We start from the raw sequence: 25,000 nt of genomic DNA, 5'->3' as shown, positions 1-25,000 counted from the left end.
ATCCTTTACTACTTTACTGGCCTCCAATTCATCAAAGTGCTTTCGGTTCTGAATATGTGTAAGAATTGAACCTAAAGAAGAGAAATAAAAAAACCTATATTGCTATAACATATCATTAAGAGGGGAAAGCTAACAATAAATTTACCTCCATGCAGCTTCTCAAATACTAAATAAAAATAGTTGCTGTCTTCAAAGAACTGGATCAATTCCAAAATGTTCCTGTTTGAAGATATGTACTTGATTACCATTTGTGTTTCACAGGATTATGAATGGTCACATTTGCTTTACCAACTGCACTCACTTGTTTCCTTGGCACTGATAAAGTGTCTCCACTTCTCGAAAGACTCTGCTGCGACTATGCCCAGCACACTTTTCAATAATCTGTATATACAGAGCTTTTAATAATAATGTACACTTACTTTATTAGTCCATTGTAAATTCCTTATACAAAAAACAATGGCAACAAAAAAATCACTAACGCTGAGTTATTACAGATTGGCATGGTAATATCAGCAAGATTTCACCTTTACAGCATACTCCATTCCATTCTGCAGACCAATACATCCTTGTACTTTTGCATAAGCTCCCTGACCCAGCACTTCATCCGTGAGTTTGTACAGATCTGCCAAAAGGAGACAAAAGTGCCATTACTGCTGCACCAACAAGCACAGTGTGTCCCCAAACCCAAAATTTAAAAAAAATCACCATCAAAAGTGCCAGTGAAGCTGTCCGTGGCTCTGGTTCTTTTCTTCTTCTTTCTTTTAGCAGCATCCACAATATTTACTGGTTGGCTTTTTTCACATTCTACCATGTAAAGAGAAATGGATAAAAAAAATACTTACAAATAAAAATGACCCACTTTATGCTCAGTGTTTGAAGTACCTGTAGGGCCGTCAGATAGTTTTTGTATTTGCTCTGCAGTGAGTCTGCTGTCCTCAGATACTCCACAGCTCTGCCCAACTTGGCTCAGAGCGCTGGAGCTGTCCTGTGACAGAGGAGGCTACATCAGGTCAAGAGGGAGAAAGTGCTGGTCTGGCTGTAGAGATCATGTTGTGTATGGAAAACACCAGAAGGTCATTGCACTTCCCTTTTTAATAAATGTGTAAATACAGTATGTGCTTATTTTAAAACTGAATCTTGTAGCTGCATGCCCAAGAATGATTAGGGCAGTAAGTTCATTCTTCGCAAGCCCCAACCCATCCTAAATATTTTCAGAATTTGCTATAGGCCCAAGTCATGAAAAGTGGTACAACATCTCTGGCAAACAGAGGTGCAATGAACTACATGCTGACACTTTCTGGTCAAGGTAATGCAGTCACAGTACACTTCCTACCTTGGGTGGAACCTGGAAGGATTGTAATTCCGTCATCATACCGTACCTTACCATTTCCGTAACTGAGAAAACACAAAATAAAGCAATCGACTGGTTTGTAATAATGATTGATACACCACCTGCTTCTTCTGTAACTTCTCAACATGCCGATCTTATTAAGAACATAACATTCATTTTAGTTTTCGGAATAAAACTTATAAAATAAAACCATATGGCAGCAGTAGTATTTTACACATAGCCTGAGTAGTAAGCAGGAATAAATTTCATTACAGTGTTTTAAGTTATAAGCTAACATGGCTAGTTAGCATTGACGCTGTCATCGTCTAAATGTTCCCACTGCGCTATACGCTGATCCACCCCACACAACATATCACATACTGAAAAGTATTAATAGTTTCTAACCTGGACAAGTCCAGCCAAATCCCGAATGTTAAAGCCTGTTAAAGGCGGATAAGGTAGGCATCCATTACTAGATGGGATCCATCAAACAACCAGTGACGCACACGCGGGAAAGACGTAAACAAAGAGTGGCCCGCCCCCCGCGCGCCTGACTATTTTCTTGTCTCCTATTGGACTAAAAAGGATGTCGCTATAATGACATCACCGATGTGTTTCTAAGTCCCGCCCAGTCCACGTAGAGGGGATTTCTGAAGGGATCTGACATAACACCTGTTAGTATTGTTATTCCCTCAAAATACAGTTGCTAGATTAACACATTTTGATTGTTTTTGCTTGGTTAAGATTCCGTTAATTCAGATGATTACGTAAGCATTTGCTGCATAAGTAAAAGGATGCCCTGAAACAAAACAGTGTTAAATCAGACTGAATTTTTAAAATGTATTTTTAATACAATTAATGGTCATAAAAGAAAAAAAAAAACATTCATGCAAAAATAAAAAATAAGCTGTGATATATTTCCTTGACTCCTAAGAAATAGCATTGCTGCACCATTTACCAATATTAGTGGAAATATCAAAGTCTCATAGTTGGCCATGCACATATGAAATGACAATATTAACTGAATGAAATGGAATGTCTCTTGGGCTCAGATAAAGGTGAAAGGTAAACTTGTCCATAGCTCTTTTTAATGGCATATCTTCTCTGTCATCTCCTTCTGTGGGGCACAAACAAAATAAATGACACATATAGAACATTAGCTCATACACATGAAATTGTGTTGAGTGATAAAAGCTGTTAAAATTTATAACAGTAATGGGAAATGTGTGCAATAATGGGAGAGTCCAGACTATACTTCCTCTCCACCTGTAACAAAGCAGTGCCTGAGGTACTAACAGAAACAATAAAGGAGTATGTTTGCTACATTTATCTCTAGTGATGTTGACCCAAATGTCCTATCTTCAGTTCTCTTTGTAAGGACATTATCATGTGTGGCTTTATGATGGTGATAGCAGAAATGTTTATTGTTGCTTGAAAACAAATTCTTCATATGGCCCATCCAGCTGAAACATAGACTTTCCTCATGTGTTGTGTATAAAACAATTCCCCTAAAGACAGACTCTACCTGTTTCTGTCACGCTAAATACTGTATCGACTTATTGTTCAGTATATGAAAGCTAGAACAATATATTTTTGGGCTCAAAATTTATCATGTGTACAGTTCCTTTACACTACTAGGAAATGTTTTATTTAAAAGGTGAATGAATATCTTCTATGACTCATTACAATGCAAAGTACAGTCTTTCATTCTGGTATTTTTATTTATTGCAGCTCATGATTTTTTTAATAATATTGTACATTTAGAATATTTTTTTAGGGATAATCCTGCTTTAGTATTATTGTGTCAGTGGCATACACTTGTCTATATATCATCTATATTTACTTCAGCAATATATCACACTTAAAAATTGGCTATCATGGCAGGCATAACTTATATATCAGAGTCAAGCTGAATAAAGTAGGAGGGCATTTAACTTCACATCAATCAAGTACAAATTTATATATTACTCTAGATGTGTTTATAATCTTACCAGAGGCTCCAGTTCTGAATTGTCAATTAGGTGGAACTCAGTGATGAAGTAGTAGTAGTGCTTGTAACATGTATTGATGTGGGCCTCTGCTCCCATGCTGCAGATGCTGTCAAAGTGGTGGATGTAAACATGGACGAAAACTCTGAAGAGACGACTCAGGATCTTCTTACACACCTGCTGGAAGTTCCTTGGAAATGGGACACCTGAAAGAAAAGAGAGGGGTAACTATATCCATAATGCGGTTGTTTTAACTCCAAAAGTCTGTTTAAAACTCAAGATTCTATGAAATGTCTTGATAACTTGGAGGTTTATAAAGTTTCAGAAACAGATTTTAATAAATTATAGGTGTTGTACTCATTATTTACTACGTAACTGATTAGGCCTTAGCAAGCTTTCTATTGTAAATAATATTTTTTCTTTTTTTTTTTTTTGGGAGGGGGGGGCCTCACTGTTGAATATATAGCTTTGGAATAATATTGAGGGCAAAATAAGCATAAAAATAAGTATCACACAATTTTAATAAACATAAATGAGCATTATTTTAGTCTTATTGAGACACAGTTGTGAGCTATGCAATATGCATGTCTTTACCCAGATCAGATTTAGCTGTTAGCACTAATAAACTTATATGGGGAATTAGGCGTATTAAAGATATCCATTGTTATTGCTTAATGTTCATTTTATAATATTGCACATTGCAGCCTTCCAATAAGACTGCAGAATGAACACAGGGAAAAGCCTCTGTGTATTATTCAAACTGACAAATATTTAATCAGCACAGCATATTTGGTAACCAAGGCTGTGGTGGAGCAGTAGCAGCTAACCCATAAAACTGATGTACAGAAAATGTTGATAGCCAAATTACCACAGAGCAGCACAGCCATCCAATCTCCTCTAAATGTCAACATTATACAGTTTAATTAACCTCCCTCTGAACTGTGTTATCCCATTTCAGATCCTAATAAAGGTGAGCAGCTTGCCACTTCATCCCTGATGCATCAAACACTGGAGGCCACAGTCAGTTCTCTGCATTAGGTTACACACATTCAGCGAATCAGGTCAGTTTGCCCCTACACACATACCTACTCTGGTGGGAAAGATGTCCTCGTTGTTTATAAGGGACTCTATCCAGTCCATTAGGAGATTCATGTACTTTAGAGCAGGAAGTTTGGTGGGCCTCTTGTAGTTCTCCCCATCCTGCCATCTGTACTCATACCGCAGCCCCCCTGACATAATGGGGCAGGTTCTTTCTGTGCAGAACTCTGACATAGTCCCGTAGATCAAGTTGATTCTGTTGAAGAAATCGACCACATGTACCGCTATCCAGTCATTGATGTTCTCCCCCTCTGGCAGCTGGACCACTCTCCTCAAGTCTAAGCCCGATTTCAGCGAGGCCTGGGCTTTCTTATACAGTTCAAATCTCTGTGTTCCTGGTTCAAATCTCTTCTTTGGTCTGAATGTTTTGTCTTTGCTGAAAACTTGTCCCAGACACAGAGCCATCAACTCAGTGGTTTCCCCGGTGATAAGGGGGGAATGGGCTCCCTGAAATAATGTTTACTTTTGTAGATTTTGACTTTCCGCTGAGGTGACCACACTTTATCCGGCTGACAGATCTGGTCATAGGGATCAGTGTCTTGTTTGGATAAAGTTTAGAGTCTGTGGGGCAGAATCACACAATATAAGTCACTTCAGTGTTGTTAAATGTGAGTCATGACAAAAAATTTGTTTGACATCATGGTGACTGGTGTATTATGTAAATTTAAAAGCTCATTGTTACTATGTTAAGTACAGTCATTAAACATAATTTAACAAGAGTGTATGTCCATAAAAATAAGAGCCAATAACAATAGCCTGTAGCCAAAAGATATACTTTAATTACACATGAATAACTTTTTAACTTTTTACTTAGTTTTACTTACAAAAAATATTAAGTTTCATGTGACAGCCAATACATTTATTTTTTGCTCCTTATCTAAACATCTGTTATGAAAATGACAACTTTTATTGATTTTATAATTTCACACAAACAATTCTAAGTATTAGCTTTAGTTATTAATGTATAAGTTATTAACTAGTGGCCACTGTACATTCTCTGTTCATGTACTTTAATTTAAGTAATAACTTTTATTAGAGAAGAGGTCAAAGGTTGTGTCCTATAAAATATTGTGCCTCTGGATTGGTATATACAGTACTGTAAGTGTAAGCCCTTTAATGTGTGTCAACCCTTTAATGTTCTGCTATGTTCAACAATACAGTAAGGATTAACGCCTGTATTGTTTATCCAGATTTAGCTCCAGATTCACATTCAAGTCACAGTGATTGCAACGTGATACTATGTCTGAATTTGAGCTACATTTTTATGGCCCGATGGTCAAAACCAAGGAAGTAAAATTGACCTATTATGTGCATGTTAGGTCACGTATATGGTGTATAAATTATGCTTAATTGAGTATTTCCTATTCAAATGCACAGGCAGAGTTAGAGGACTAGTCTGCCTCAATTTGAAGTCGGAGAGGGAGGATGAAGACGTGGTCATGAGATACATGGCCAGAACAAGGCATTTGAGTTTCATATTACAGATCTTTGTGTGCTCTTACAAAGACACTGTCCCAGACAAGCATTCATAACATGACACCCTTGGTTTTGGTTTATTCAAACGGTGACAGTATGTGGGAAAGTAGCTCTGCATGCCTTAGGAGTCTCCCAGGAAAGCGTGCCTGATCATGTAGAGCAGTTGGCAATCTCTGCATGCACATATTTCTGAAGACACTTTTTCTTAGGTTGGGACACGAAGGAAAGGAGTTAGAACAGAGCAAATTGAAAGTTAGTAGTAAAAACTCTGAGAAAACTACAATGTACCTTTTTGAACTCAGGATCAGGAGTGGATCAATGTTAGACCACTTTGGCAGTAAATTCCCAGATGAGGAGTGTTGTGACACTTTGTTTCTTCCACTTCTTCACAGCTGCTGTTAGCCCACCACTTCCCAGATTTCGTCAACAGTAACAGAGTAAAGGCAGAAAAAAGTTGTTTGGCTTTTCTTCCTGTGGGTGATGTCACATCCTGACTTTGTCTGGCTGTAGCCGTCCGAGTCTTCCTTGTGGGTGTGTTCAAAGAGGACCTATAAAGAGTGGAAGAGACTTTTCTAAGTCTTACTGGCTCACCCCTCCTCTTTCTTATTTTTCCCCCTTATCCCAAAGTTAAGCCCTCTGGAGAGGTCCTGAGAAAGCCAGCCCTTTCAGTCCCATATTGGATAAAGAAGCACAACAATCCCACATATGGTTTCTGCTTGTTTGGTTGGCCAACTCTCAATAACATATGATTTAGATTCTTGGCCTTTTTAAGAAACTACCAAAGGAGCCAAAAAAGGCTAGTCTTAAAGTGATAGCCCAGTCTTGTGGAAATAATGTATTTTAACTCTGGTGCAAATTGGTTAAAAATTTAGTTATAAAAAGTATTTGTAGTAGTTGTATAGGCAGTAGAAAATGCAGTGGTTACTGGCTAGTTGGTGTAGCAGGAATGCCTTTTTTCAGTTATTTCACTTATGATTTTACATGAGTATAAACAACTGTACCTATATTGTTTTGATTTACCACACCAGGCTTCACAAGAGCTGTTATTACTTACATACTCATATAGCTTCTGTATGTGGCTTGTGCATTTCCAAAGCTTCCTACACTGATCAATAACACATGAATCAGGATTAACCAGCACATGCAATTACTAAATTTTTACAGAGAAATTGGGTACTCTGAAAGCTTCTCGGAACTCACAAATCATTAAGATAACAGTTGTCCTTGAGGATTGAGATTGTTATAACACTGCTGATTGTGTCACTTTGCTCAGGTTTTAGTACTGTTATCCAAAGATCCAATCCATGTAATAACACTTAAGTGACTTCCTTTTAAGGCTGCATTAATGCAAGATATCCACTTGATGTCACCCTGGTAGTTTGTGTGGCACTATGCACTTTTCAAGGGAAACCTTTTTACAGTCACAAGCGCATTTCCTTATCTCCTTGTACCTGTGTAAACAATAGGCTCATGGTTCATGGTCATTTTGTCCTTTGGTATAAGGAAAAGGTAGAGTTCAATGGCCAGCACCATATCAAACTAAAACTACCTTCTTATCATGAATGATGAGCTTTTTTATTTGCACATTAATTTCCATGACAAAAATACGATCAGTGAGTTCAGAGGAGTAGAAATATCTGAGTATTTCACAATTCACATCTACACGCATAGCATGATGACAACAGGAAACAATGAGTCATGCCCAGGCTCCTCAATGACAGACAGGTCCTCACTGAACTATGCTCTAGTTTTCAGTCATCAAACAGAAATGTCAAACTGGGAGAAGCTCAACCAGTACTGCATCTTTCAGCTTCATCTGTCACTCAGCACTCTTAACCCAATCACAGTGTACAGAGTATATGTGCTGGTTTTGACAAGATAATTTTGACCAACTTGTCCATTCTCAACATTACCTGCAGTACTAAAATACCTGCAGTACTAAAATAAACTTAAGTTTTCAAAAGCTCTGAGTACTACACTTTCAATTTTTCTTAAACTCAGAGTGACACCTGATCTTAAATTACAGTCCCTGGTTAGAAGGTTGTCAGTAAGCCCCCAGGTGAAGGTGTTACCTCACCACTTTAAAGTTAACAGTTTCTGAGATGGATTACTCATAAACACGCACTGTTTGGCTTGTGGGCCTTGTGCTACACCTCTGACCGGCCTCATGACTCTGATTCCCTGAATTCTCTGCAATCGTAAAAAAGTGAAGCTACACAGAAATCGCTACCTCCACATGCCTCTATGAAGAAACTGGAATTCTAACCATAGTAATGATATGACATGTTTTAAATACAAGGTGCACCTATAGTCTAGAACTTGAACACAAAATTGATCAAACTAATTACAACTGATGCTTGTAGTATTGTAGTATTAACATATAAAACAATCTATATTCAGACTAATTTTTTTTCTCTATAAATTGCATAAATAAAATAGTTCTGATATGGATTGCTTCTATCACCACTCTCTTGCTGTATGAACATGTGAGAAACACTCAGTTTATACAGGCCTACAGTCTGTGGAGCTATGTAAATCATTTTGTTTCTATCGTCTACACGTAAAGCTTTGTCTCTTTATCTTTTCTGTAGATCATGTTCATGTCTTTCAAGTTCATGAAAGAGCAAAAACTAAACACTGTTTTGTAAGTTATCACATTGTGCATCTTACATGCAGATCATATGATCTTAAGAACAAATATCTGTGTGTGTGAATTTTTAAACGTTACTCAGTTTAGATTTAACTTCTAATATTGTATTGTAGAATAGTATTGTTGATTCAGTGCATTGATAATGTGATGATGCTATTGTTAAAGTGGCAATTTTTTATCTAGCCTCGACATAAAGTATAAAGAAGAAGAAAAGTGCTCATAATTCTTCTGTAATTATCGACACCTTCTCTCCCACAGGGTTTGAAGCTATTTAATTTATCATAATAATAATAACTCCATATTAGGAGGAAGGAGTACAGCACTGACTCCACCTCTTCTAGCTACTCCATCAATGGGCTGGGCTAGGCCCGATTTAAGAGCTAAGGAAGTGTAGGCACGGTGAACTTCACGCACGCCTTTAGCTTCTTTATTCCCTGGGTTTTGGCAGGATTTGTGTGATATTTGGTAAGTATCTTCTTGGTATATTTCTTCTTAACTTTTGGAGGACAACAAATGGGTAAAACCGCTTTGTAAGTAGGCTGATGAGTGGTGTGTAATATTTGTAGGCAGTTGTGGCAAACGTCATAGCCGTTTCATTGAATGAAAATTGTATTTTTGCTTTTATGTGTTCGCGGTGATTGTACTCTGCTTCAAAGCTACCTTTGGTTATGAACCTAAAAAGTATCGTAAGTAGTTTTCTGAGTGAAAGTTGTTGGCCCTCCTCGGCGCTGTTGATGGTATCGTCCTGTATCCGCTTCTCTCATCATTTGCACCTGTGCGGCTGTGTCTGACCGCTCGTAGCCTCTGGACAATGACCGGCCGCTGTTGTTGCAGAGCACTTTGATGGCTCTCAGCATCGCTCACGGTCATGTTGTTTGCATTGTAGCCTAAGCTCTTCGGAACTAAGTGACGAGGACGTGGTTTAGCCTCCACTTTCAACAGGTAGGCCATGTCTTATGGGTTGTATTGTCATCATTGGACATTCGCATGTTATATCCCATTGCTCCATGTTGATTCTGCTAGTCAAGGATTTCACGTTTAGGATTTTAAATTGAGAAGAATGGGGATGACATCAGTAGGTCAGCATGATTCACTAGAATCAAGTAAGCCTAGTTATTGTAGCCAATCCCTGAGAAGCCTAAAGTTACTAGTAGTTTCATGTTCAGTGTGTCCAATAGCCTACTTTTAAGTGACAACATCATACATAAACTTGATTGTTGTAGTCCTTTGCAGTAATGTTGTTAACTGCTTTATGCAACACTACTGCTCAGTATGGCATTTTTTTTTTTAAATTTACTTTATATTTTGATAACAAAGTCTGTAGTGATAAAATATTGAAGGAACAGCTCCAGAAGTAACTTTCCCAAAGACTATTGGATGGCCCTCTTACCTGAAAATATGTATATAGTATGTGATGTGTGAGAGATGTCGTGACTATGGTCCTGAGCTTTGGGCTACAAACGGTCGAAATTAGTTTTCTCCGCTGGGTGGCTGGGCACTCCCTTAGAGATAGGGTGAGGAGCTCAGCCACACAGGAGGAGCTTGGAGTAGAGCCGTTGCTCCTCCACATTGAAAGGAGCTAGCTGAGGTGACTCTGGTACCTGTTCCAGGTGCGTCCTGGGCGTCTCCCTTGGGGGGTGTTCCAGGCATGTACCACTGGAAAGAGGCCCCGGGCCACGCTGGTCACGCTGAAGGGACTATGTCTCTCGGCTGGCCTGGGAACGCCTGGAGCTGAAGGAAGTGTCTGGGGTGATGGAAGTCTGGGAGTCCCTGCTTAGACTGCTACCCCCGCGACCCAGCCCCGGGTAAGTGGAAGAAAATGGACGGCTGTGTGAGAGAGTGATTTGCTGTGGTCGGAGGGGAATGATGGCAGAGCTTGGCCCCCTCACTTCTGTTAATCTACCCCTGGGCAGCTGTGACTTGAAGTAGTTTACCAACTCAGAATGAATGAAATGCACAAATTATAAAGCGACTTTGTTCTTGTATAGCACTTTTCCGGATGTTTATTGTATTATTATTTCTACCTTCAAAGGATATCTTTTCATTGTCATTCTATGGCCTGGCCCTTTGTTGCTTAAATGTTTAATTTACAGTGCCAGTGTAAGTCATTTTTATTTCAACTAATGTGTTCCTCAGTTGTAGCTATACTACTCCCATCTTATTATCATCTTAATACTTGTATGAGAAAAAGAAATTGCCACTTTAATGATAATTAATAAATCTGACTTTTTTAATACCTGAGATTTGCTCTAGTTACCAGCAATGGCCAACATGAAGAAGTGTGTGTGAATGAAAGGATGCACTCGTAAATGTTTTTACAAGATACTTTTACTGTTGATGGATACAAGCAAAACATTACAAATGGACTATTCCCAAATGCAGCCACTGTCTCCCTCTATTCAACCTGCATTGGTATGTTGTAAGGGTGTAGTCGGATGTTGAAACTCCCCAAAGCATGGCGTTCATGCCATGCGTTCATACATGTTAGTTTATGTGTCTTGGTTGCATAAGACGATCTCGCAAGAATCTAGATCATTGCCTCTGGGATGTTTTTAAAGCGAGAGCATGTTGTCTGTTCAGTTGAAGGTGGTAGCAGCAAGTGTTGTAGGATTGTGTTATCACATCTGTAAATCATTAGGGCCTCATCAATCTGGAATTTGGGCGTTAATCTCAATATTAAGGTTGAAATAATATACACTGATCCAAAAGTGTGCATTATCCAACATCATAAGTTGATTGCATATCAGTAGTAACATATTATTCCAATAAGAAATTAATGGTGGTTTGGTGATCTAGTATCAAAAAACAGTTTGTTTTTGTATAGGTCTCACATTTTCGATGTTGTTCCTCTAGCCTTATTCTGTCTATGTAAAATCCAAATGTTTTGTATATAACATTTTATTCATTATTTTTCCTTAACAAATATTCTGCATATCTGTATAATGTACCCACAGCATCAAGTCTTTTGTGATGTATTTGGGTTAATATGGAAGTACCTCGTCATTCCCCATTTCTTTTATGACTTTGGGGCTTATACTTTTTCTGTTTGTTTTAACTTTCTTCTTATCCTCAGTCTGATGTGTTGCGTAATCCTATTGTCTTCCTATCTTGTTTACACTAGTTCAGTTTATTCAGAATATAAATTGATTTAATGATGTGCGTCAACACTTTTACCTGTTATAGTAATTGTGACTTGGTATTAGTGTTTTTTTGGACAGTGCATTGTCTCTGAAGTACAAAAACACCCCTCAGAGACCTGTAGATTGGGCAGGTTGTGGGGGGTGGGGGAGGGAGGGGCACTAGAAGAATGAGGCTCGTGTTGCATGGTGATACCCCTGTCTCTCTTCTCCAAAGTTATGGATGACAGTGTAAACATGTCATTCTCCAGACAGGTTCAGCTGCATTCCTGCGTCTCAGCATTACCGCATCATTATTATCATTGATGGTTTGTTTGCGTTTTAGAGTAGATTGTGATCTTATCCAATGATCTGTTGAGATAAATTGTTACTTGTTATGTAAATTAAAATCTGTTTATCGACTAATTCTAAAGTAAACAGTCTGGGTACTTTTGTTTGTCTCGGTATAATGGTACATTTGTTTTTAAGAGACACACATTTTGAAAATTTTGAATGTACTGAGAGATGTACAAAATTGTATATTTGATTGATATGCTTTTTGTAGTGAGCAATAGGCTTGTTTATACTACAGGTAGAGTGGAAAAAAACTGCGCGAGTTTTGTATGGCGCTCCTTTTGTTGGTGCTTATCTTATAGATAGTATAGTTATCTATGGCCACTGTTTTGAAGATAACTGGACTGAGCGTCAGGTGAGGGAACTCTTCCAGAGGCAGCAGTGACTAATGTACCCTCTAGAGATGTAGTCATCTCATAGACTTGAAAGGAATGTGTGTTATTGTTTTCAGCCTTAAGGGACTTTATTCACTTAGCCGCCTCTTAAGTGCACAGTGCTACATAAACAGCTGTTGGACAGATGCACTTCCATTGATTAGGATTTCACTCAGCACCGATTTTGAAAATTTTGGTGGATCAGATATCGGCATCCAAGATAAGATCCAGTTCAGCGGTTATCCCGTTTTAGTCTATATTAATTGGTGTAATAAGATGTTTTACTTGTCAATGCTGGCCCAAAACTTCTCATAATATTAAACTTGTATTTCTGTAAATCTGTTCTGTGGTTACAAAGCGTATTTTTTACCATATGCAGTTTCTGTTTTAAAGGAAATAAATTATATTTTCAGTCTCTACACTGGTATCGGTTCTGATTATTTTTTTCTTTTTCCCTAACTGCCATATGCATCTGTTATTGCTCATTCCACATGTGTCTACATGTGTAGTATTGTGGTAGTCACAATCACAAAGCACGCAATCGGTGGCATTTCTGTGTGTAAGTGCAAGTATGAAGGGTGTTGGTGTCACCATGCAAGATTGCGATCATATTTGGGATAGTATTTGCCTGTTTCTACTAGACTGTTATGTTTTGGTATTTTAGGGGAGGGGCTTTAATGCTTCAGCGCTGCCCCTACTCCTGAGTCTACTTGCAGAACTGGTCTGGTCTGTCTCTCTGGAGACTGTGCAAAAGATTTACAATGGCAATCTCACCTGTGTGGGCTAAGGTGTCATCCAGGTACAGCAAAGTTCAGCAGTTAGTCCTCACAATGTCTCCCATCCAACCTTTTGAGTTTGGCTTCTGGATAGTTTAGTTTAGTTTAGTTTCTGCCGATACCTAATTTCAACCAATACCAGAGTAGAAACACAAATTTAAAACACACATTACTTGGTACAGTTCTTTACTGTTCAAATTACTAAGAAACAGCATTGTATATAGGGATGCACCAATCCAGCCTTTCCAGTTCTTATACAGATTTTGATGCTATAGCTTTAAGTATCTGCAATACCCAATATGAAATGATACCAGTGCAGAGACTGAAAATAGCTTTTTTTCCCCTAAAAACAAGAAAAAAAACTTTTATTTTTAAAAAGCCAACTTAAAACATTATGGGACTGCTTGGGCCATCTACGATCAGTAAACAGTCGTATTAGATCAGTTTATTAGTCCAACCAGGATCTCAGCTGAACCAATATTTTTATATCTATCCGATCCAGCAAATATTTCTGGATCAGTGCCGATATCCAATACCAGTATTGGATTGGTGCATCCATAATTGTATAAATAAGTTTAAACATTGAGATGTTCTGGGACATTAAATTGTTTATATGTGATCCAGTAATTTTCCAGGCTCTACACTCTGTGCATCTGCCCTCTTTTTAGTATTGGTCTGATCATTTACCATCTCAGATTACTTGTAATCTAAAGAGTAAAGGCTACACGATTTTGGGAGAAAAATCAAATTGAGACATGTTTTTGTATTAGAGCTGCAAAACATATTTAAAGGGTGAGATTCTGTTCAGAGTGCACCTTGTAAACAACTTCAGAATACTGAAATATGAACTGATAAAACAATTGTAGAGGTCTAAACTACAGGTACAAGATTTCTCAAATCAAATGTTTATTCTTATTTTGTAAATAATTACAGCCTTTGTGATTTTGATAATTGTGCCAACTCAAATTGTAATTTCAGTTTGATTGCACTATATAGTACAGCCCAACATTCATTTAGTTACCACTAATATGACTATAATAATGGTGTGGAATAATGTGTGGGTGTGGCTCTGACCTCAAACATGGGGTAAAAAGAAATGCTACATTCACTCCCTGACTCTGCTTGTTTAATCCTTGGTTATCATCAGTGTTTCATTCAAAGCTGAAATGACCCTTATCTTTTTTTATTTATTCATTTATTTGAATTAGGAGAGTGCATATTATTGTCTATAAGCTGCTTCATCATGAATGTAAATATGAGTTGGCACAATAGCTAAATACCATCTGTTGTATTTGTATCTTGATGTAGGTATTGTATATAAGAAATATTTAAATTGTTGACTCCTACAGACACAAAGAAAATGTCTCTGGTTGGTTTTGCATGTTGTTGGTCAGGACAAGAGACAGCTAGTCTGAAACAATAGCCCCCTTCATGATAACAGAGCTGCCACTGACTGTTGGTCTGTGTAATAAAGTATCCTCAGGCTTCCCTGTACGGCTGCAGGGACTGTCCACTGTCCATATGTGTGGCGGATGTGTCCTTGAGAAGAGAAACTATGGAAAAACTGGAGCGAAATTTGAATGTCTGGGTGGGTTTGGTGGGTAGGATATTCATGTGTTTTTAAAAGGAGGCTGTCGCACTTTAGCCCCACTCCTCATTCAGAGCTCACAGTCTGCTCCTTGTCGTGTCCTGGTTCTAGATTGCCCGCCCCTTCCTGCCTCTTATTCATGCACTAAGACAAAGAGGGTGGAGACTCGCAGTAGTGTACCACTCATTGCAAGCTCGTCAGTTTACTTTTCCTCTTTCTCTCCCTCCCGCTCTCTCTTCCTGGCTGCCCCGCTGTGCTGATGCTGCTCCAGTCTTCCTGCCCTCCCGCCCGCTGATCGCCTGCCTGCCCTTCTTCTCTCGACTGGGACTACAGAGGACTCCACAACCAACACTACCTGGCCTCGGATTAAGTGAGAAACACGTCTGAGCCTGGTAAGTTGCTCAATTCCTGAACCAACATGAGTCAAGTGAATGACTTTGGCTCACGTGTCAAACGGTTCACTTTTTAACACTCAAAACTTTTGGTGTTGGATTTAAGTTTTGTATAAAAACAATTTCCTCTTTTAGGAAACTTCACCCAGTGGGATTTGGGATTAACATTGTCTTGTGTTTTTTCCTTTTTAACTAACTATTTTTGTGTTAACTTTTTTATTTTTTTTATTTTCCATGTATGATTCATTGGGCTGCCCTCTTATGGAAAGCCCCCTCCCTTTTTACAGTACAGTGTCATAGTTAAAGTGAACAAGCCACTTTGTCAGCATTTCCAGAGTGCAGAGGATAGTATAGGGTAGTTAACAGCACAACGGTCTTTGTTTGGTGAACTCATTTTACAGTAATGGGGAAGTTTTGGACTTCTGACCCCTTTCCACAGTAGCAACTGATCAGCTGATCTAAAATGACTGTGATGCAGGCTTTGATTGGAAACAGAAATGTTTGTTCAGTGATATTCTGGGCCGCTGTGTCCACAGCTACAGTTGCTGTTGTTGAAATGGCTTATTGTTGCTAACCATCTTCTTGTGACTGTTGAGATTATAATCTTTGTTACTGCCATAAATTAAGTCATGATTTTTATATTAGACCATTACAGACTGAAAATGAGGTTGGTCACAATATTATGTAACATTCTATTTAAGAAAAATGTATGCTCTTTAATCACACATGTGACATTTGTTCTCATGTGACCTTGCATACCTCCAGTAGGAATGACCTGGTGTAATACCGTTAACTTCACCTCACTGTAGTTGATGTCAAACACTAGTTTCCGTTGACCTAGCCGGGGGACTACCTGGCGACTTTAACTGTTCAGCATTTTTCCTCAGAACAAGATACCTTGATGTTTGCACTCAGCACAGAAATGATGGTGCATTTGTTGAACCAAAACCTACAACATCGGTTCAATAACAACCACAGGTTTTTAAGTAAGAGTTTTCTGAAATGTCATCTATTTGTTAAAACAAGAGAAATTGTTATTTTTAACCCCCATTTACAACATGGACAACTGAGTGGCACTGTCAAAGTTGGTCATTACCACATGAAAAAGGACAAAAAGATTGGAGTTGCCTCATGAACAGGATGGAAACCCCAACATGTATTTGTCATCCCCACTACTTCTATGAGCAAAATAAATTGTGAATATTGTACTGTGGTTTTGCTCAGGTGTTGGCTCAAGGTGGGCTCCCAAGGCAGGGAAACCACTAAACTAGTGTTATTGATTGTGCACTAAACAATACTTCTCAATGTATCAGAGGACACGCCCTACATGTCCTTGGCTTTTTACATTTACACATGATATGGTTGAGCCCTTGTGTCAACAGAGCTAATGGTGTGTTCATACTGTACAATACTTTGAATCTGTTACAAGGAAAATATATTTATATTTTGAATATGTCGTAAAATGTTTTTTTGCCGACTGTGCCCACATTGTTCTGTGATGGTTTTGTGTAGAATGTGGTAGGGTATTGTCCTGACCTCTATCTCCCACACAAAGTGTTGCTTTACAAGGAGAATGCCCTCCCCTTTCCATGTGGCCCCTCCCTTCTGATATCAGGCCATGTCGGATGAGTGGCTGTGGAGTTGGCAAAGTATCCTGGGATTTTATGGGAGTGTTTGTTTGGTGAGGGATGAGCCCAGCTGTAATCTCATTCCAATCCTTCTGACTTCTACTAAATTTGCAGATACCACCAGTGCCTCCTTGAACAACAGAGCACGTGTGACTTCAACAAATTTGAGATTTGACCATATCTGTGTGTAACCCTTTCTTGGTGGTAGTGTATGAATTGCAGTTTCATCAGGAATGAGGAGTCCTGGAGATGTTGAGGTTAAATCCAAAAGTGACAGCTGTGTTTTTGTTTGTTTCTTGCAGATAACTGGGCTTTAGTAATCAAGTGGCAAACATGCTTCAGGGCATTCAGGACTTGGGCTCACAAGCCATGGATCTCTACAACCACCTCGTTGCTGGAGTCGGCAAGTGCTTTACCAATCCTAAAGAATAAAAAGAAATTGAATTTGCTGTATTAAGAATATTATTTTGAATCTCCCCAGATCCACGGATTAAATCATATCTACTCATGCAGAGTCCAGTTCCCATGACAATAATTTTAATGTGCTACCTGTTCTTTGTACTGTACCTGGGACCTCGCATAATGGCCAACCGAAAGCCCTTTCAGCTCAAAGAAGCCATGATAGTCTATAACTTCATACTTGTGGGCCTCTCTATATATATCGTATATGAGGTAAGGATCTGATTAAATTGGATAAGTAATTGTGACATACACCAAACTAACTGCTCTTGACTTCATAGTTTATGATGTCTGGTTGGGCTACAACTTATACATGGAGATGTGATGCAATTGATACCTCCAACAGCCCTCAAGCACTAAGGGTAAGAATTTATTGGTTTCTTAAATATGTGCATATTTTGTGGGTATAACTTTTTTTCTTTTACATAATTCTAAAATACACTTGCAGATGGTCCAAGTAGCATGGCTTTTCTGGTTTTCCAAGATTATTGAACTCATTGACACAGTGAGTTCATACATTTTTGCCAAATATGATCATCTCAGTAATGATGGCATTTGATTAAATATCACATTTTATCTATTTCAGATCTTCTTTGTATTGAGGAAAAAGCAGGGACAGATTACTTTCCTCCACATATTCCACCACTCCTTCATGCCATGGACCTGGTGGTGGGGTGTGGGCTATGCTCCTGGTAAGTACTCATTAACTTTCTCTAGATAACCAGTTAAATTAATCATTACCAGTGATCTCTTTGCACGCTTCTTGTACAAATCAAACATTTATAATCCATCAATAGCAAGTTTAAGTTTTTAATAGAAAAGCAAATAGTTGTATCTTTAGAATCAGAATCAGTTGTATTTCCATTATAAGTGAACAAAAATACTAGAAAACTTGCTCCGAGCTCATGGTTAAAGAAAGAAAGAATAATAATATAAACTACGATCAAATAAAAATATGGGCATGCATTAAGATAAGGTAAAAAATCAACATTAAAATACAACAAACATGCATGGGCAAAACAATGTGATAACAGTGTGTTTTGTTAAACCAGGTGGAATGGGATCCTTCCATGCCATGGTCAACTCTTCTGTGCACGTTATCATGTATTTCTACTATGGGCTGGCTGCTGCTGGACCTCGTTTCCAAAAGTTTTTGTGGTGGAAGAAGTACATGACTGCGATTCAGTTGGTATGTATCTGTGTGTATAATTTGACCTGCAATGTCATGAGGCTCAGCAGTAACTGTAAGTGTTTTGTATTTGTGCCACAGACTCAGTTTGTGCTGGTCTCACTTCACGCCACACAGTGGTACTTCATGAACAGCTGTAACTACCAGTTCCCCATCATTATCCACCTCATCTGGATGTATGGCACCTTCTTCTTTGTACTTTTCTCTAACTTCTGGATCCAGGCTTATGTGAAGGGTAAGCGCCTGCCCAAACAGGCCATTAAGGCACAGAATGGCACAGTGCTTCACGCCAACGGCAAACACCACGAAAACGGCACAAAATGCTATGGCAACAGCACCAGCAATGGCAACAGTCTGACTCATGAAAACGGTACCTGCAATGGCTCTGCTCATTATGAGAATGGCTCTGCTCACATGGGCAAAATGAAGAAGGCATAGGATCACTGGACAGAAACTCTCAAAACAAATGACTGCAAGAATCTAACAAAAGAAAGGATCCCAAAGAATATTTTGGCAATGTTTCTGTTAATTTTAAATGTTAAAACGTGGGGAAATGACGTGGTCGATGACTTCCACAGTTGGGGTCCCACATGTGGTTGGGCTGTGTTTTAGTCGGGAAACCACACAAGGAACACGATAAATGAAGAGAAGATGTTTTTATTTAATATTTTCTTCACTGATATTGAAACAGCCCTTAGTTCAGTCTCACACTGGTGGCCTTACTTTCACTACTTATCCCCCCCATGTCTTCCTGACCCCCTGTGGACAGATGACTGTACAGTTTATATAAAACTTGAAAATACTTTTTGTAAATAATTTTAAGCAAGCAAAAGACTAATTGTGTTGGTATGCTTTTTTGAATGTTGTATATTTAATTAAAATGCCAATAAATTCAATTTTGCATAATTCTTTTATATTTGATTACTTGATAGTATTTCACGCATGCTGTAGACTTAGATTTGTAGAGTATTTGCCATTGTGCCCAAGAAAAACATTGTGCTTTGTGTAAAAAGAAGTATTTGCAAGCTATGTCAAGCATGTAGGAAGAGTAGGAGGAAAACAAGAGGCCCATTCTCCTTTGTGTAAAACAGTGAGAGGCTGAGGGAATGTGTGACAACAGATCTACACCCTCTCGTCACCGCTCATTACATCCAAGGTCAAGGAGGACAGTCAAATGAGTATGATCCCTTAATCAAAACCCTGGGACATTGATATTGTTGAGTATTAGATCTTTTACACGAATGCAACAAAGCTGTTATTATGGAGAAACTTTACACAACTCCTGTACTTGTTATAATATTTTAATGAAATGAACTTCATTGAGTTACTTCATTAGTTTTTTAATTTCAAGCTGAGAATGCATCGCAGAAGCAGTCAGTAAAATACATCCAGTAAGAAAACATTCATAAGCATTCGGTCAGTGTGCGTTAAATTAGCTACAAATCTGCATACAGTACTTCAAAGTCATTCACTTTTCTCTTTGCATGTAGTTCGAGGTGTTCCCTCATTAAAGGTTTTACACATTGTGTTATCAATGATCAGCTATGTATGAGGTCGTCTACAGTGCAGTGCCCTGATCTAAAGGCCTGTTTAGTGTCATGCATACCCTGATTGTCAAAGGGCAGAGTGGTCTCAGAAAACCACAGTGTTGTAATGTGGATGAAAAGGGCCAAACCATCAGATGTGGTCAGTCTTCCATTTAAATGCGCTGCTTTTATTGCCCTGAAACCATATGGCAGCTCAAATGTTGTGGTTAGGAAGACATAATGCAACTCTTAAGTGACATTTTCAAGTATGTAAAAAATAAGCTCCATGACTATAGACTCGTCGCTTCTTTTACGCCCCCTACTGTGTATAACTGGAATAAGCACACTATCCAGTGCATTGAGGTACTGAGCTGGGAGTGGCTGTCCATTGCTCCCAGCCACAAATCCCACCTGAAATGACAAAACACACCACTAATTAGACTGAATGCAGTTGCAGCTTACTAATTCTCTTCACTATAAACACAGTCTTATTGTTGGGTTTCAGATTACATCATGACATTCTATTGGCCAACAGTGTTTAATATTTAAATAAGTGGAGATTTTAAGATGTTAAACAGTATACAGTTTGTTATTACATTACATGATTGGCACAACTGGCCAGTAACACAGTTTTTTTACCATTCAAACCCAAGCTCTACAGTCTATAGGGAACTCTAGCTCTTGGGAGTATGATTACAATCTATAATTTCAAAACAACCAATACAGATGAGTCATATTAATCCAAAAGATAACAACACCGGTAACAACAGTAGTAAATGTAAGAAGTTACTGACCTCATGAGGGTCAAAGGTCACGCGTAGCCCTAGTTTGGCCATGCCATCTTCTTTGAGCAGTTTCAGGTGTGGACACAGCGCCAAACAAAATGCTCTGGCTATTCGCTCCGTTAGCCGATTTTGTTCTGCAGTTTCTGGCATGTCTCCTTTACCATGATCTCCCCTTTGTAAATAAAAAACCTAAAATTGCACACAAAAAATTTAAAGCATACTTATGAATTTTTTATTATTTTATTTCTTAGCATCACTCTTACTTCTGTCCACCGGATAATTTTTCCATTCTCTTTGTACTCAGACTTCTGAAACAATTTCTTACTATTAATGGACTCCATAGATTTCCCATCAATTGGACTTATAACGCTGCAGGGAAATGGGATTTGAGGCGTATTAGAAAACAAGATTGATGGTGACAAAGAGTTTAAAGTCTCTAAACTAACCTGCTAATAACACAACCTTTAATACCTATACTACTCTTACACTCACCCCTTATTGATTCTGCATTTTTCCTCCACCCACTGTACACAAACAAGCTCCTGGCTCTCTGACTGGTCGAGCTTTCCACAGGTGACAGTGTAGTCTTTCATCTCCCGTAGCGACCGCCTCAGTTCTGCCATAGTCTCCACGGTGATCTGCACCATGAGGCCATCTGGGGCAGAGGGGAGGACAGCAAAATAGAAACAGGACACAAGCACAGACAAACGCTGAGGTAGACAAGCCTGGACAAACAGTCATTTAAATGTACAAACACACATACACATAGAAATGAACTCTGAATCAATCAAGCAACAATGGAATTACTAAAAATATGATGTACAGTACTTGTTGGCCTTTGGCTAAGTCAACATGAACCATATTTGTGTATCTATATGCAAAACGTCCTACCTTCTACAATACTGGACTTGGCAAGGTATCCTGCAGAGGCTTTTAGGGCACTGCTGAAGATGAAGAAACATGATCCAGTGACTGTAAAGAAGTGGAACACACGTTATGTAATCGTTATAATGTTGGTATCATGATTTTAATTATTCTACATAAGCATCTATGAGTCCAATGTTAATTTATTAATATTTTTAAATGTCATCGGTAGGCAAGCTTGCTTATTACTTAGGGTTAGTGTTAGGTTGAAAATAACAAGACCAGTACATTTTCTGAACAATGTTTAATTGCCCAGCGGACAATAAAATATGTTTCTTTAAGCACAAAAAGCTGAATGCTTCTGTAGTAATTAAGTAGTCTACTGTCTTGATCCCCATTCATAAAATGAACTTGAGTACTTTAATTACATAATAACTTGTGTTAATATGTCCGTGATACTACGTTTGTGTTTATATTGGTTAGTATAATAAAATCCATGTAAGATTTTGTATGAGGTAATAAAAGTAGGCTTCTTGTAATCTTTTTCAGTAATTTTTAATAGTTAATATTTTGTTTGCTTTGCTTTACTAGGTCAATAGTAGGCCTACTTACAACATGAGATATTTTGCGTTCCACCCATGTAGTGTGTATATAAGGACATATTCTCCTACAGTTAATTTTAATAACGTCATATACTGACATCTAGTGGTGAATTTGGTAACTGCAATATTCACAACATCACAAACAACTGAATCTCTACTGCCCTTGATTTCCATGACTTCAGCGTTTTATTTCTGCCTCACCTGCATGCTCATCACTAAATAAAACTACCATATATCATTGTGAAGCACCAAGCAGCCTACCTTTGCGTGGCTGATTGTGAATGCTGATTGCCTGGGTTTGGTACTGGCCATCGTCCCCCTGCACGCAGATAAGGTGAGAGTCTGCGCCCTCATTAAAACACGCCCCAATGGCCAGCACATGTTCGTTAGATTTTGTTAGAGCCCTCATCATCTGAAAAAGGAAAAAAGTATAATTATTATAATGAGAAATGTACATAAAATCATTTACCATCCATGGCAGGGCACCTCATTATAGCCGGTGGTGGGTATCTTAATACATGTCCTCTGAGCTTCGAGATCCACAGTGAGGCCCGGTACTGTTGGAAGGCTGTAACGATAATTTCTAAAGTCCTAAACAAAGACAAAAGAGTGATAATGATGCACAGTAACTTTTAGGGTTTAATACAATGCCTTTTATTTCGAAAGTCCGGCAATTTTGTCATAAAAAACTCAATAAATAAATGCATAATCTAAACAGTAGAAACTAGCAAATGGAGCCTACATATTAAAATGTAAGACTTAAGATGCTAGAGAATAAAAGGAGAATAAATCTCCACTATCACACTTTAATCACACTTAAAAAATAAAAATGTTCTATTGTGTTCAAAACATAATACAAAATATTTATTGTTTTGCAGCATATTTGTAGATATTATAGATATCCGGGTATATATTTTCTATATGAGTGCATGACACCTATTTTAAATTGTTCAATAAGATAAAATAAGATAAAATGTCATACTTACAACTAACAGTCTCATTATAGTGCGACCAATCTCCCCAAACAAAGGTTTCCTAAATCTCACACTGTACAAAGGACATGGGTAAACTGAGAAATAAAACAAAACCAATTATTACAAAACCAGAGCCAAGAATCAATACACAAATCCATGAGCTGTTTCTGACATCTGTACTCTGCCCCCAAACGCAGCATGAGGCGCAGAGGAAAGGCTTTGGCCCAAGCCACCTCTGCGCGGTGTACCAGCAGGCCGAAGAGGTAAGGCTGGTTGGGCAGAGGTAGTCCCTGGAGCGACTGGTGCGTGGCACGGACGTAGAGAAGGCCTGCGTGGTCTGTACTGCCCAAAAAAGTGCTCCCAAACAGGGACAGGGACAAGTGCTTCACCACCTTTCCTACGGACACACAAAGAAAAGAGCCGGACATACATACATACATACTCAACTGAGAACTAAAATAAAGGTGTACGCCAGTGGTTTGTTTGTTGCTTTAGACTTTGAGTACCCCTTATATTGTTTCTTTTGTAAGTATAAATCTCTATATTGCCAATTATAGCTATTATAGGAAAAGTAGGGTGCTTCGCTGGTTCATAAATATAGATAAATCACAGTACAGCTCTTTTGAGGGTTAAGATCAAATCTTAACAATTACCATAAATCCTTTATTGCATAAGGTGTCCTGGACTTTTAATATAATCAGCTGGTGTTTGTTGTTTCTACCTTGCTCTTTTTTCATGACTAAGTCAGGGCCATATTTTTACCTCAGATTTAGCATTTTTAAAAACAAATATGTTTTATTTTTTCACAGTATAAAAGCAGGTTCACAAGGTACGTACTTGGATGTCACATATCCTTTTGCTCGACTGCCCTTTTGGCCTTGACTTGAAATAGCCGATTGACTGAAGATCAATACTTCATGGCTCAATTGATGTCTTCATCATCTCCAACCATTGACATATAGTTCATACTATATGGCAGTGAATATAGCGTATAAATATGTATGTATATAGCTGGTACTCTTCTCTAACCTGTGAGGCTGTCCCGGTACAACTGGATGAAGTGGCTGAAGATGTCTTTGGGGAAAGTCTTCTCTTCAGGGGAACACTGCAGTAGCACCACCACCTCGTCCTGCCCCACGGCATGCAGGCCCTTTGTGGTTACGCACCAGCACCGCCGGTTCACATCTGGACAAGGTCATCCAGACAAAATGGATGTATATACAGTAGGTTCAAATCGTAGACATATAATTACTATGGGGTTAAAATCATTAGGTGATTTGAGAGATTATTTTTGAATGCTCATAAAGTGACTTACAATTGACCAGTTTGACCATAGCAAGAAGATTAGCATTGAGCACAAACACCAGTGGTTTTGGTCTGCCACTCTCCAGCTCCTGAATGAGTAGTGTCTCAGAGGGCTCCTCCACAGTGTAATCTGAAGCATAATTATCCAACTGTAATTTGTCATTCATACAAATTGTTCTGTTTAAGATAACTTCACAATATAATATCACAATATAGAATTTTGTGTTATTTATTATTATGTATTTATAATACATTTAAAAAAAAAGATAACTTCACTTTCCTTACCTCCTTTGACACCAGTAGATGTCAGGATAGGTGGAAGACCATTCAAGGGGATGAGGTTGACCGAGCAGCCCACCAAAGCTGCCGTGCCCCAGCCATACGAACTACAAGCCTCCTTAAAAAGGGAAGCCAGTGACTGATCATGTTTCAACTACAAATTACCATGCATGTTCAGACTTACGCTAGATGCTGTCCCAGGAGTCCTTGAGGCTCTCCTAAACTGTGGAGAGCTGACAGGGCTTTT

General features: G+C 38.5%; 4 protein-coding genes across 6 annotated transcripts; 1 reads left to right on the top strand and 3 right to left on the bottom strand.

Annotated features, from left to right (window-relative positions):
• Window positions 1–5: 5 nt before the first annotated feature.
• Window positions 6–1,892, bottom strand: LOC110167739 (MAPK interacting serine/threonine kinase 1; the record flags this gene model as incomplete). Its single annotated transcript, XM_055163172.1, has 8 exons — window positions 1,736–1,892; window positions 1,334–1,395; window positions 883–985; window positions 706–804; window positions 525–622; window positions 302–381; window positions 146–219; window positions 6–71 (listed from the first exon to the last, which is right to left on the bottom strand). Coding segments are annotated over exons 2-8 (574 nt in total), but the record flags the coding sequence as incomplete, so codon positions are not given.
• Window positions 1,893–2,156: 264 nt separating this feature from the next.
• On the bottom strand, window positions 2,157–6,434 carry mob3c (MOB kinase activator 3C). Its single transcript, XM_020933119.2, has 4 exons — window positions 6,181–6,434; window positions 4,404–4,977; window positions 3,322–3,524; window positions 2,157–2,447 (listed from the first exon to the last, which is right to left on the bottom strand). The coding sequence occupies exons 2-4, from the start codon at window positions 4,819–4,821 to the stop codon at window positions 2,418–2,420; spliced, it is 651 nt and encodes a 216-aa protein (XP_020788778.1). The 5' UTR covers window positions 4,822–4,977; window positions 6,181–6,434; the 3' UTR covers window positions 2,157–2,417.
• A 2,451-nt stretch (window positions 6,435–8,885) lies between these two features.
• On the top strand, window positions 8,886–19,324 carry elovl1b (ELOVL fatty acid elongase 1b). 3 transcript variants are annotated; one of them, XM_055163171.1, is made up of 10 exons: window positions 8,886–9,007; window positions 15,022–15,142; window positions 16,030–16,128; window positions 17,073–17,173; window positions 17,252–17,442; window positions 17,511–17,591; window positions 17,678–17,734; window positions 17,816–17,921; window positions 18,282–18,418; window positions 18,500–19,324. In XM_055163171.1, the coding sequence occupies exons 4-10, from the start codon at window positions 17,104–17,106 to the stop codon at window positions 18,854–18,856; spliced, it is 999 nt and encodes a 332-aa protein (XP_055019146.1). In that variant the 5' UTR covers window positions 8,886–9,007; window positions 15,022–15,142; window positions 16,030–16,128; window positions 17,073–17,103; the 3' UTR covers window positions 18,857–19,324. The 3 variants fall into 3 exon arrangements, with proteins under 3 accessions (XP_055019146.1, XP_020788826.1, XP_055019145.1); XM_020933167.2 differs by lacking the exon at window positions 16,030–16,128; XM_055163170.1 differs by lacking the exons at window positions 8,886–9,007; window positions 16,030–16,128 and adding an exon at window positions 10,329–10,347.
• Window positions 19,325–19,703: 379 nt separating this feature from the next.
• Window positions 19,704–24,997, bottom strand: zfyve9b (zinc finger, FYVE domain containing 9b; the record flags this gene model as incomplete). Its single annotated transcript, XM_055163169.1, has 13 exons — window positions 19,704–20,355; window positions 20,739–20,918; window positions 20,993–21,098; window positions 21,222–21,384; window positions 21,621–21,701; window positions 22,457–22,607; window positions 22,682–22,786; window positions 23,182–23,264; window positions 23,342–23,566; window positions 24,199–24,354; window positions 24,485–24,604; window positions 24,760–24,871; window positions 24,938–24,997. Coding segments are annotated over 13 exons (1,704 nt in total), but the record flags the coding sequence as incomplete, so codon positions are not given.
• Between the last annotated feature and the right edge of the window lie 3 nt (window positions 24,998–25,000).

This window comes from Boleophthalmus pectinirostris, unplaced genomic scaffold (genome assembly GCF_026225935.1).
Source record: "Boleophthalmus pectinirostris isolate CB_2022bp ecotype Guang Dong unplaced genomic scaffold, ASM2622593v1 HiC_scaffold_551, whole genome shotgun sequence".
Classification (NCBI taxonomy): domain Eukaryota; kingdom Metazoa; phylum Chordata; class Actinopteri; order Gobiiformes; family Gobiidae; genus Boleophthalmus; species Boleophthalmus pectinirostris.
The sequence above is the reverse complement of the archived record's forward strand: the minus strand, read 5'-3'. Positions and strand labels throughout refer to the sequence as shown.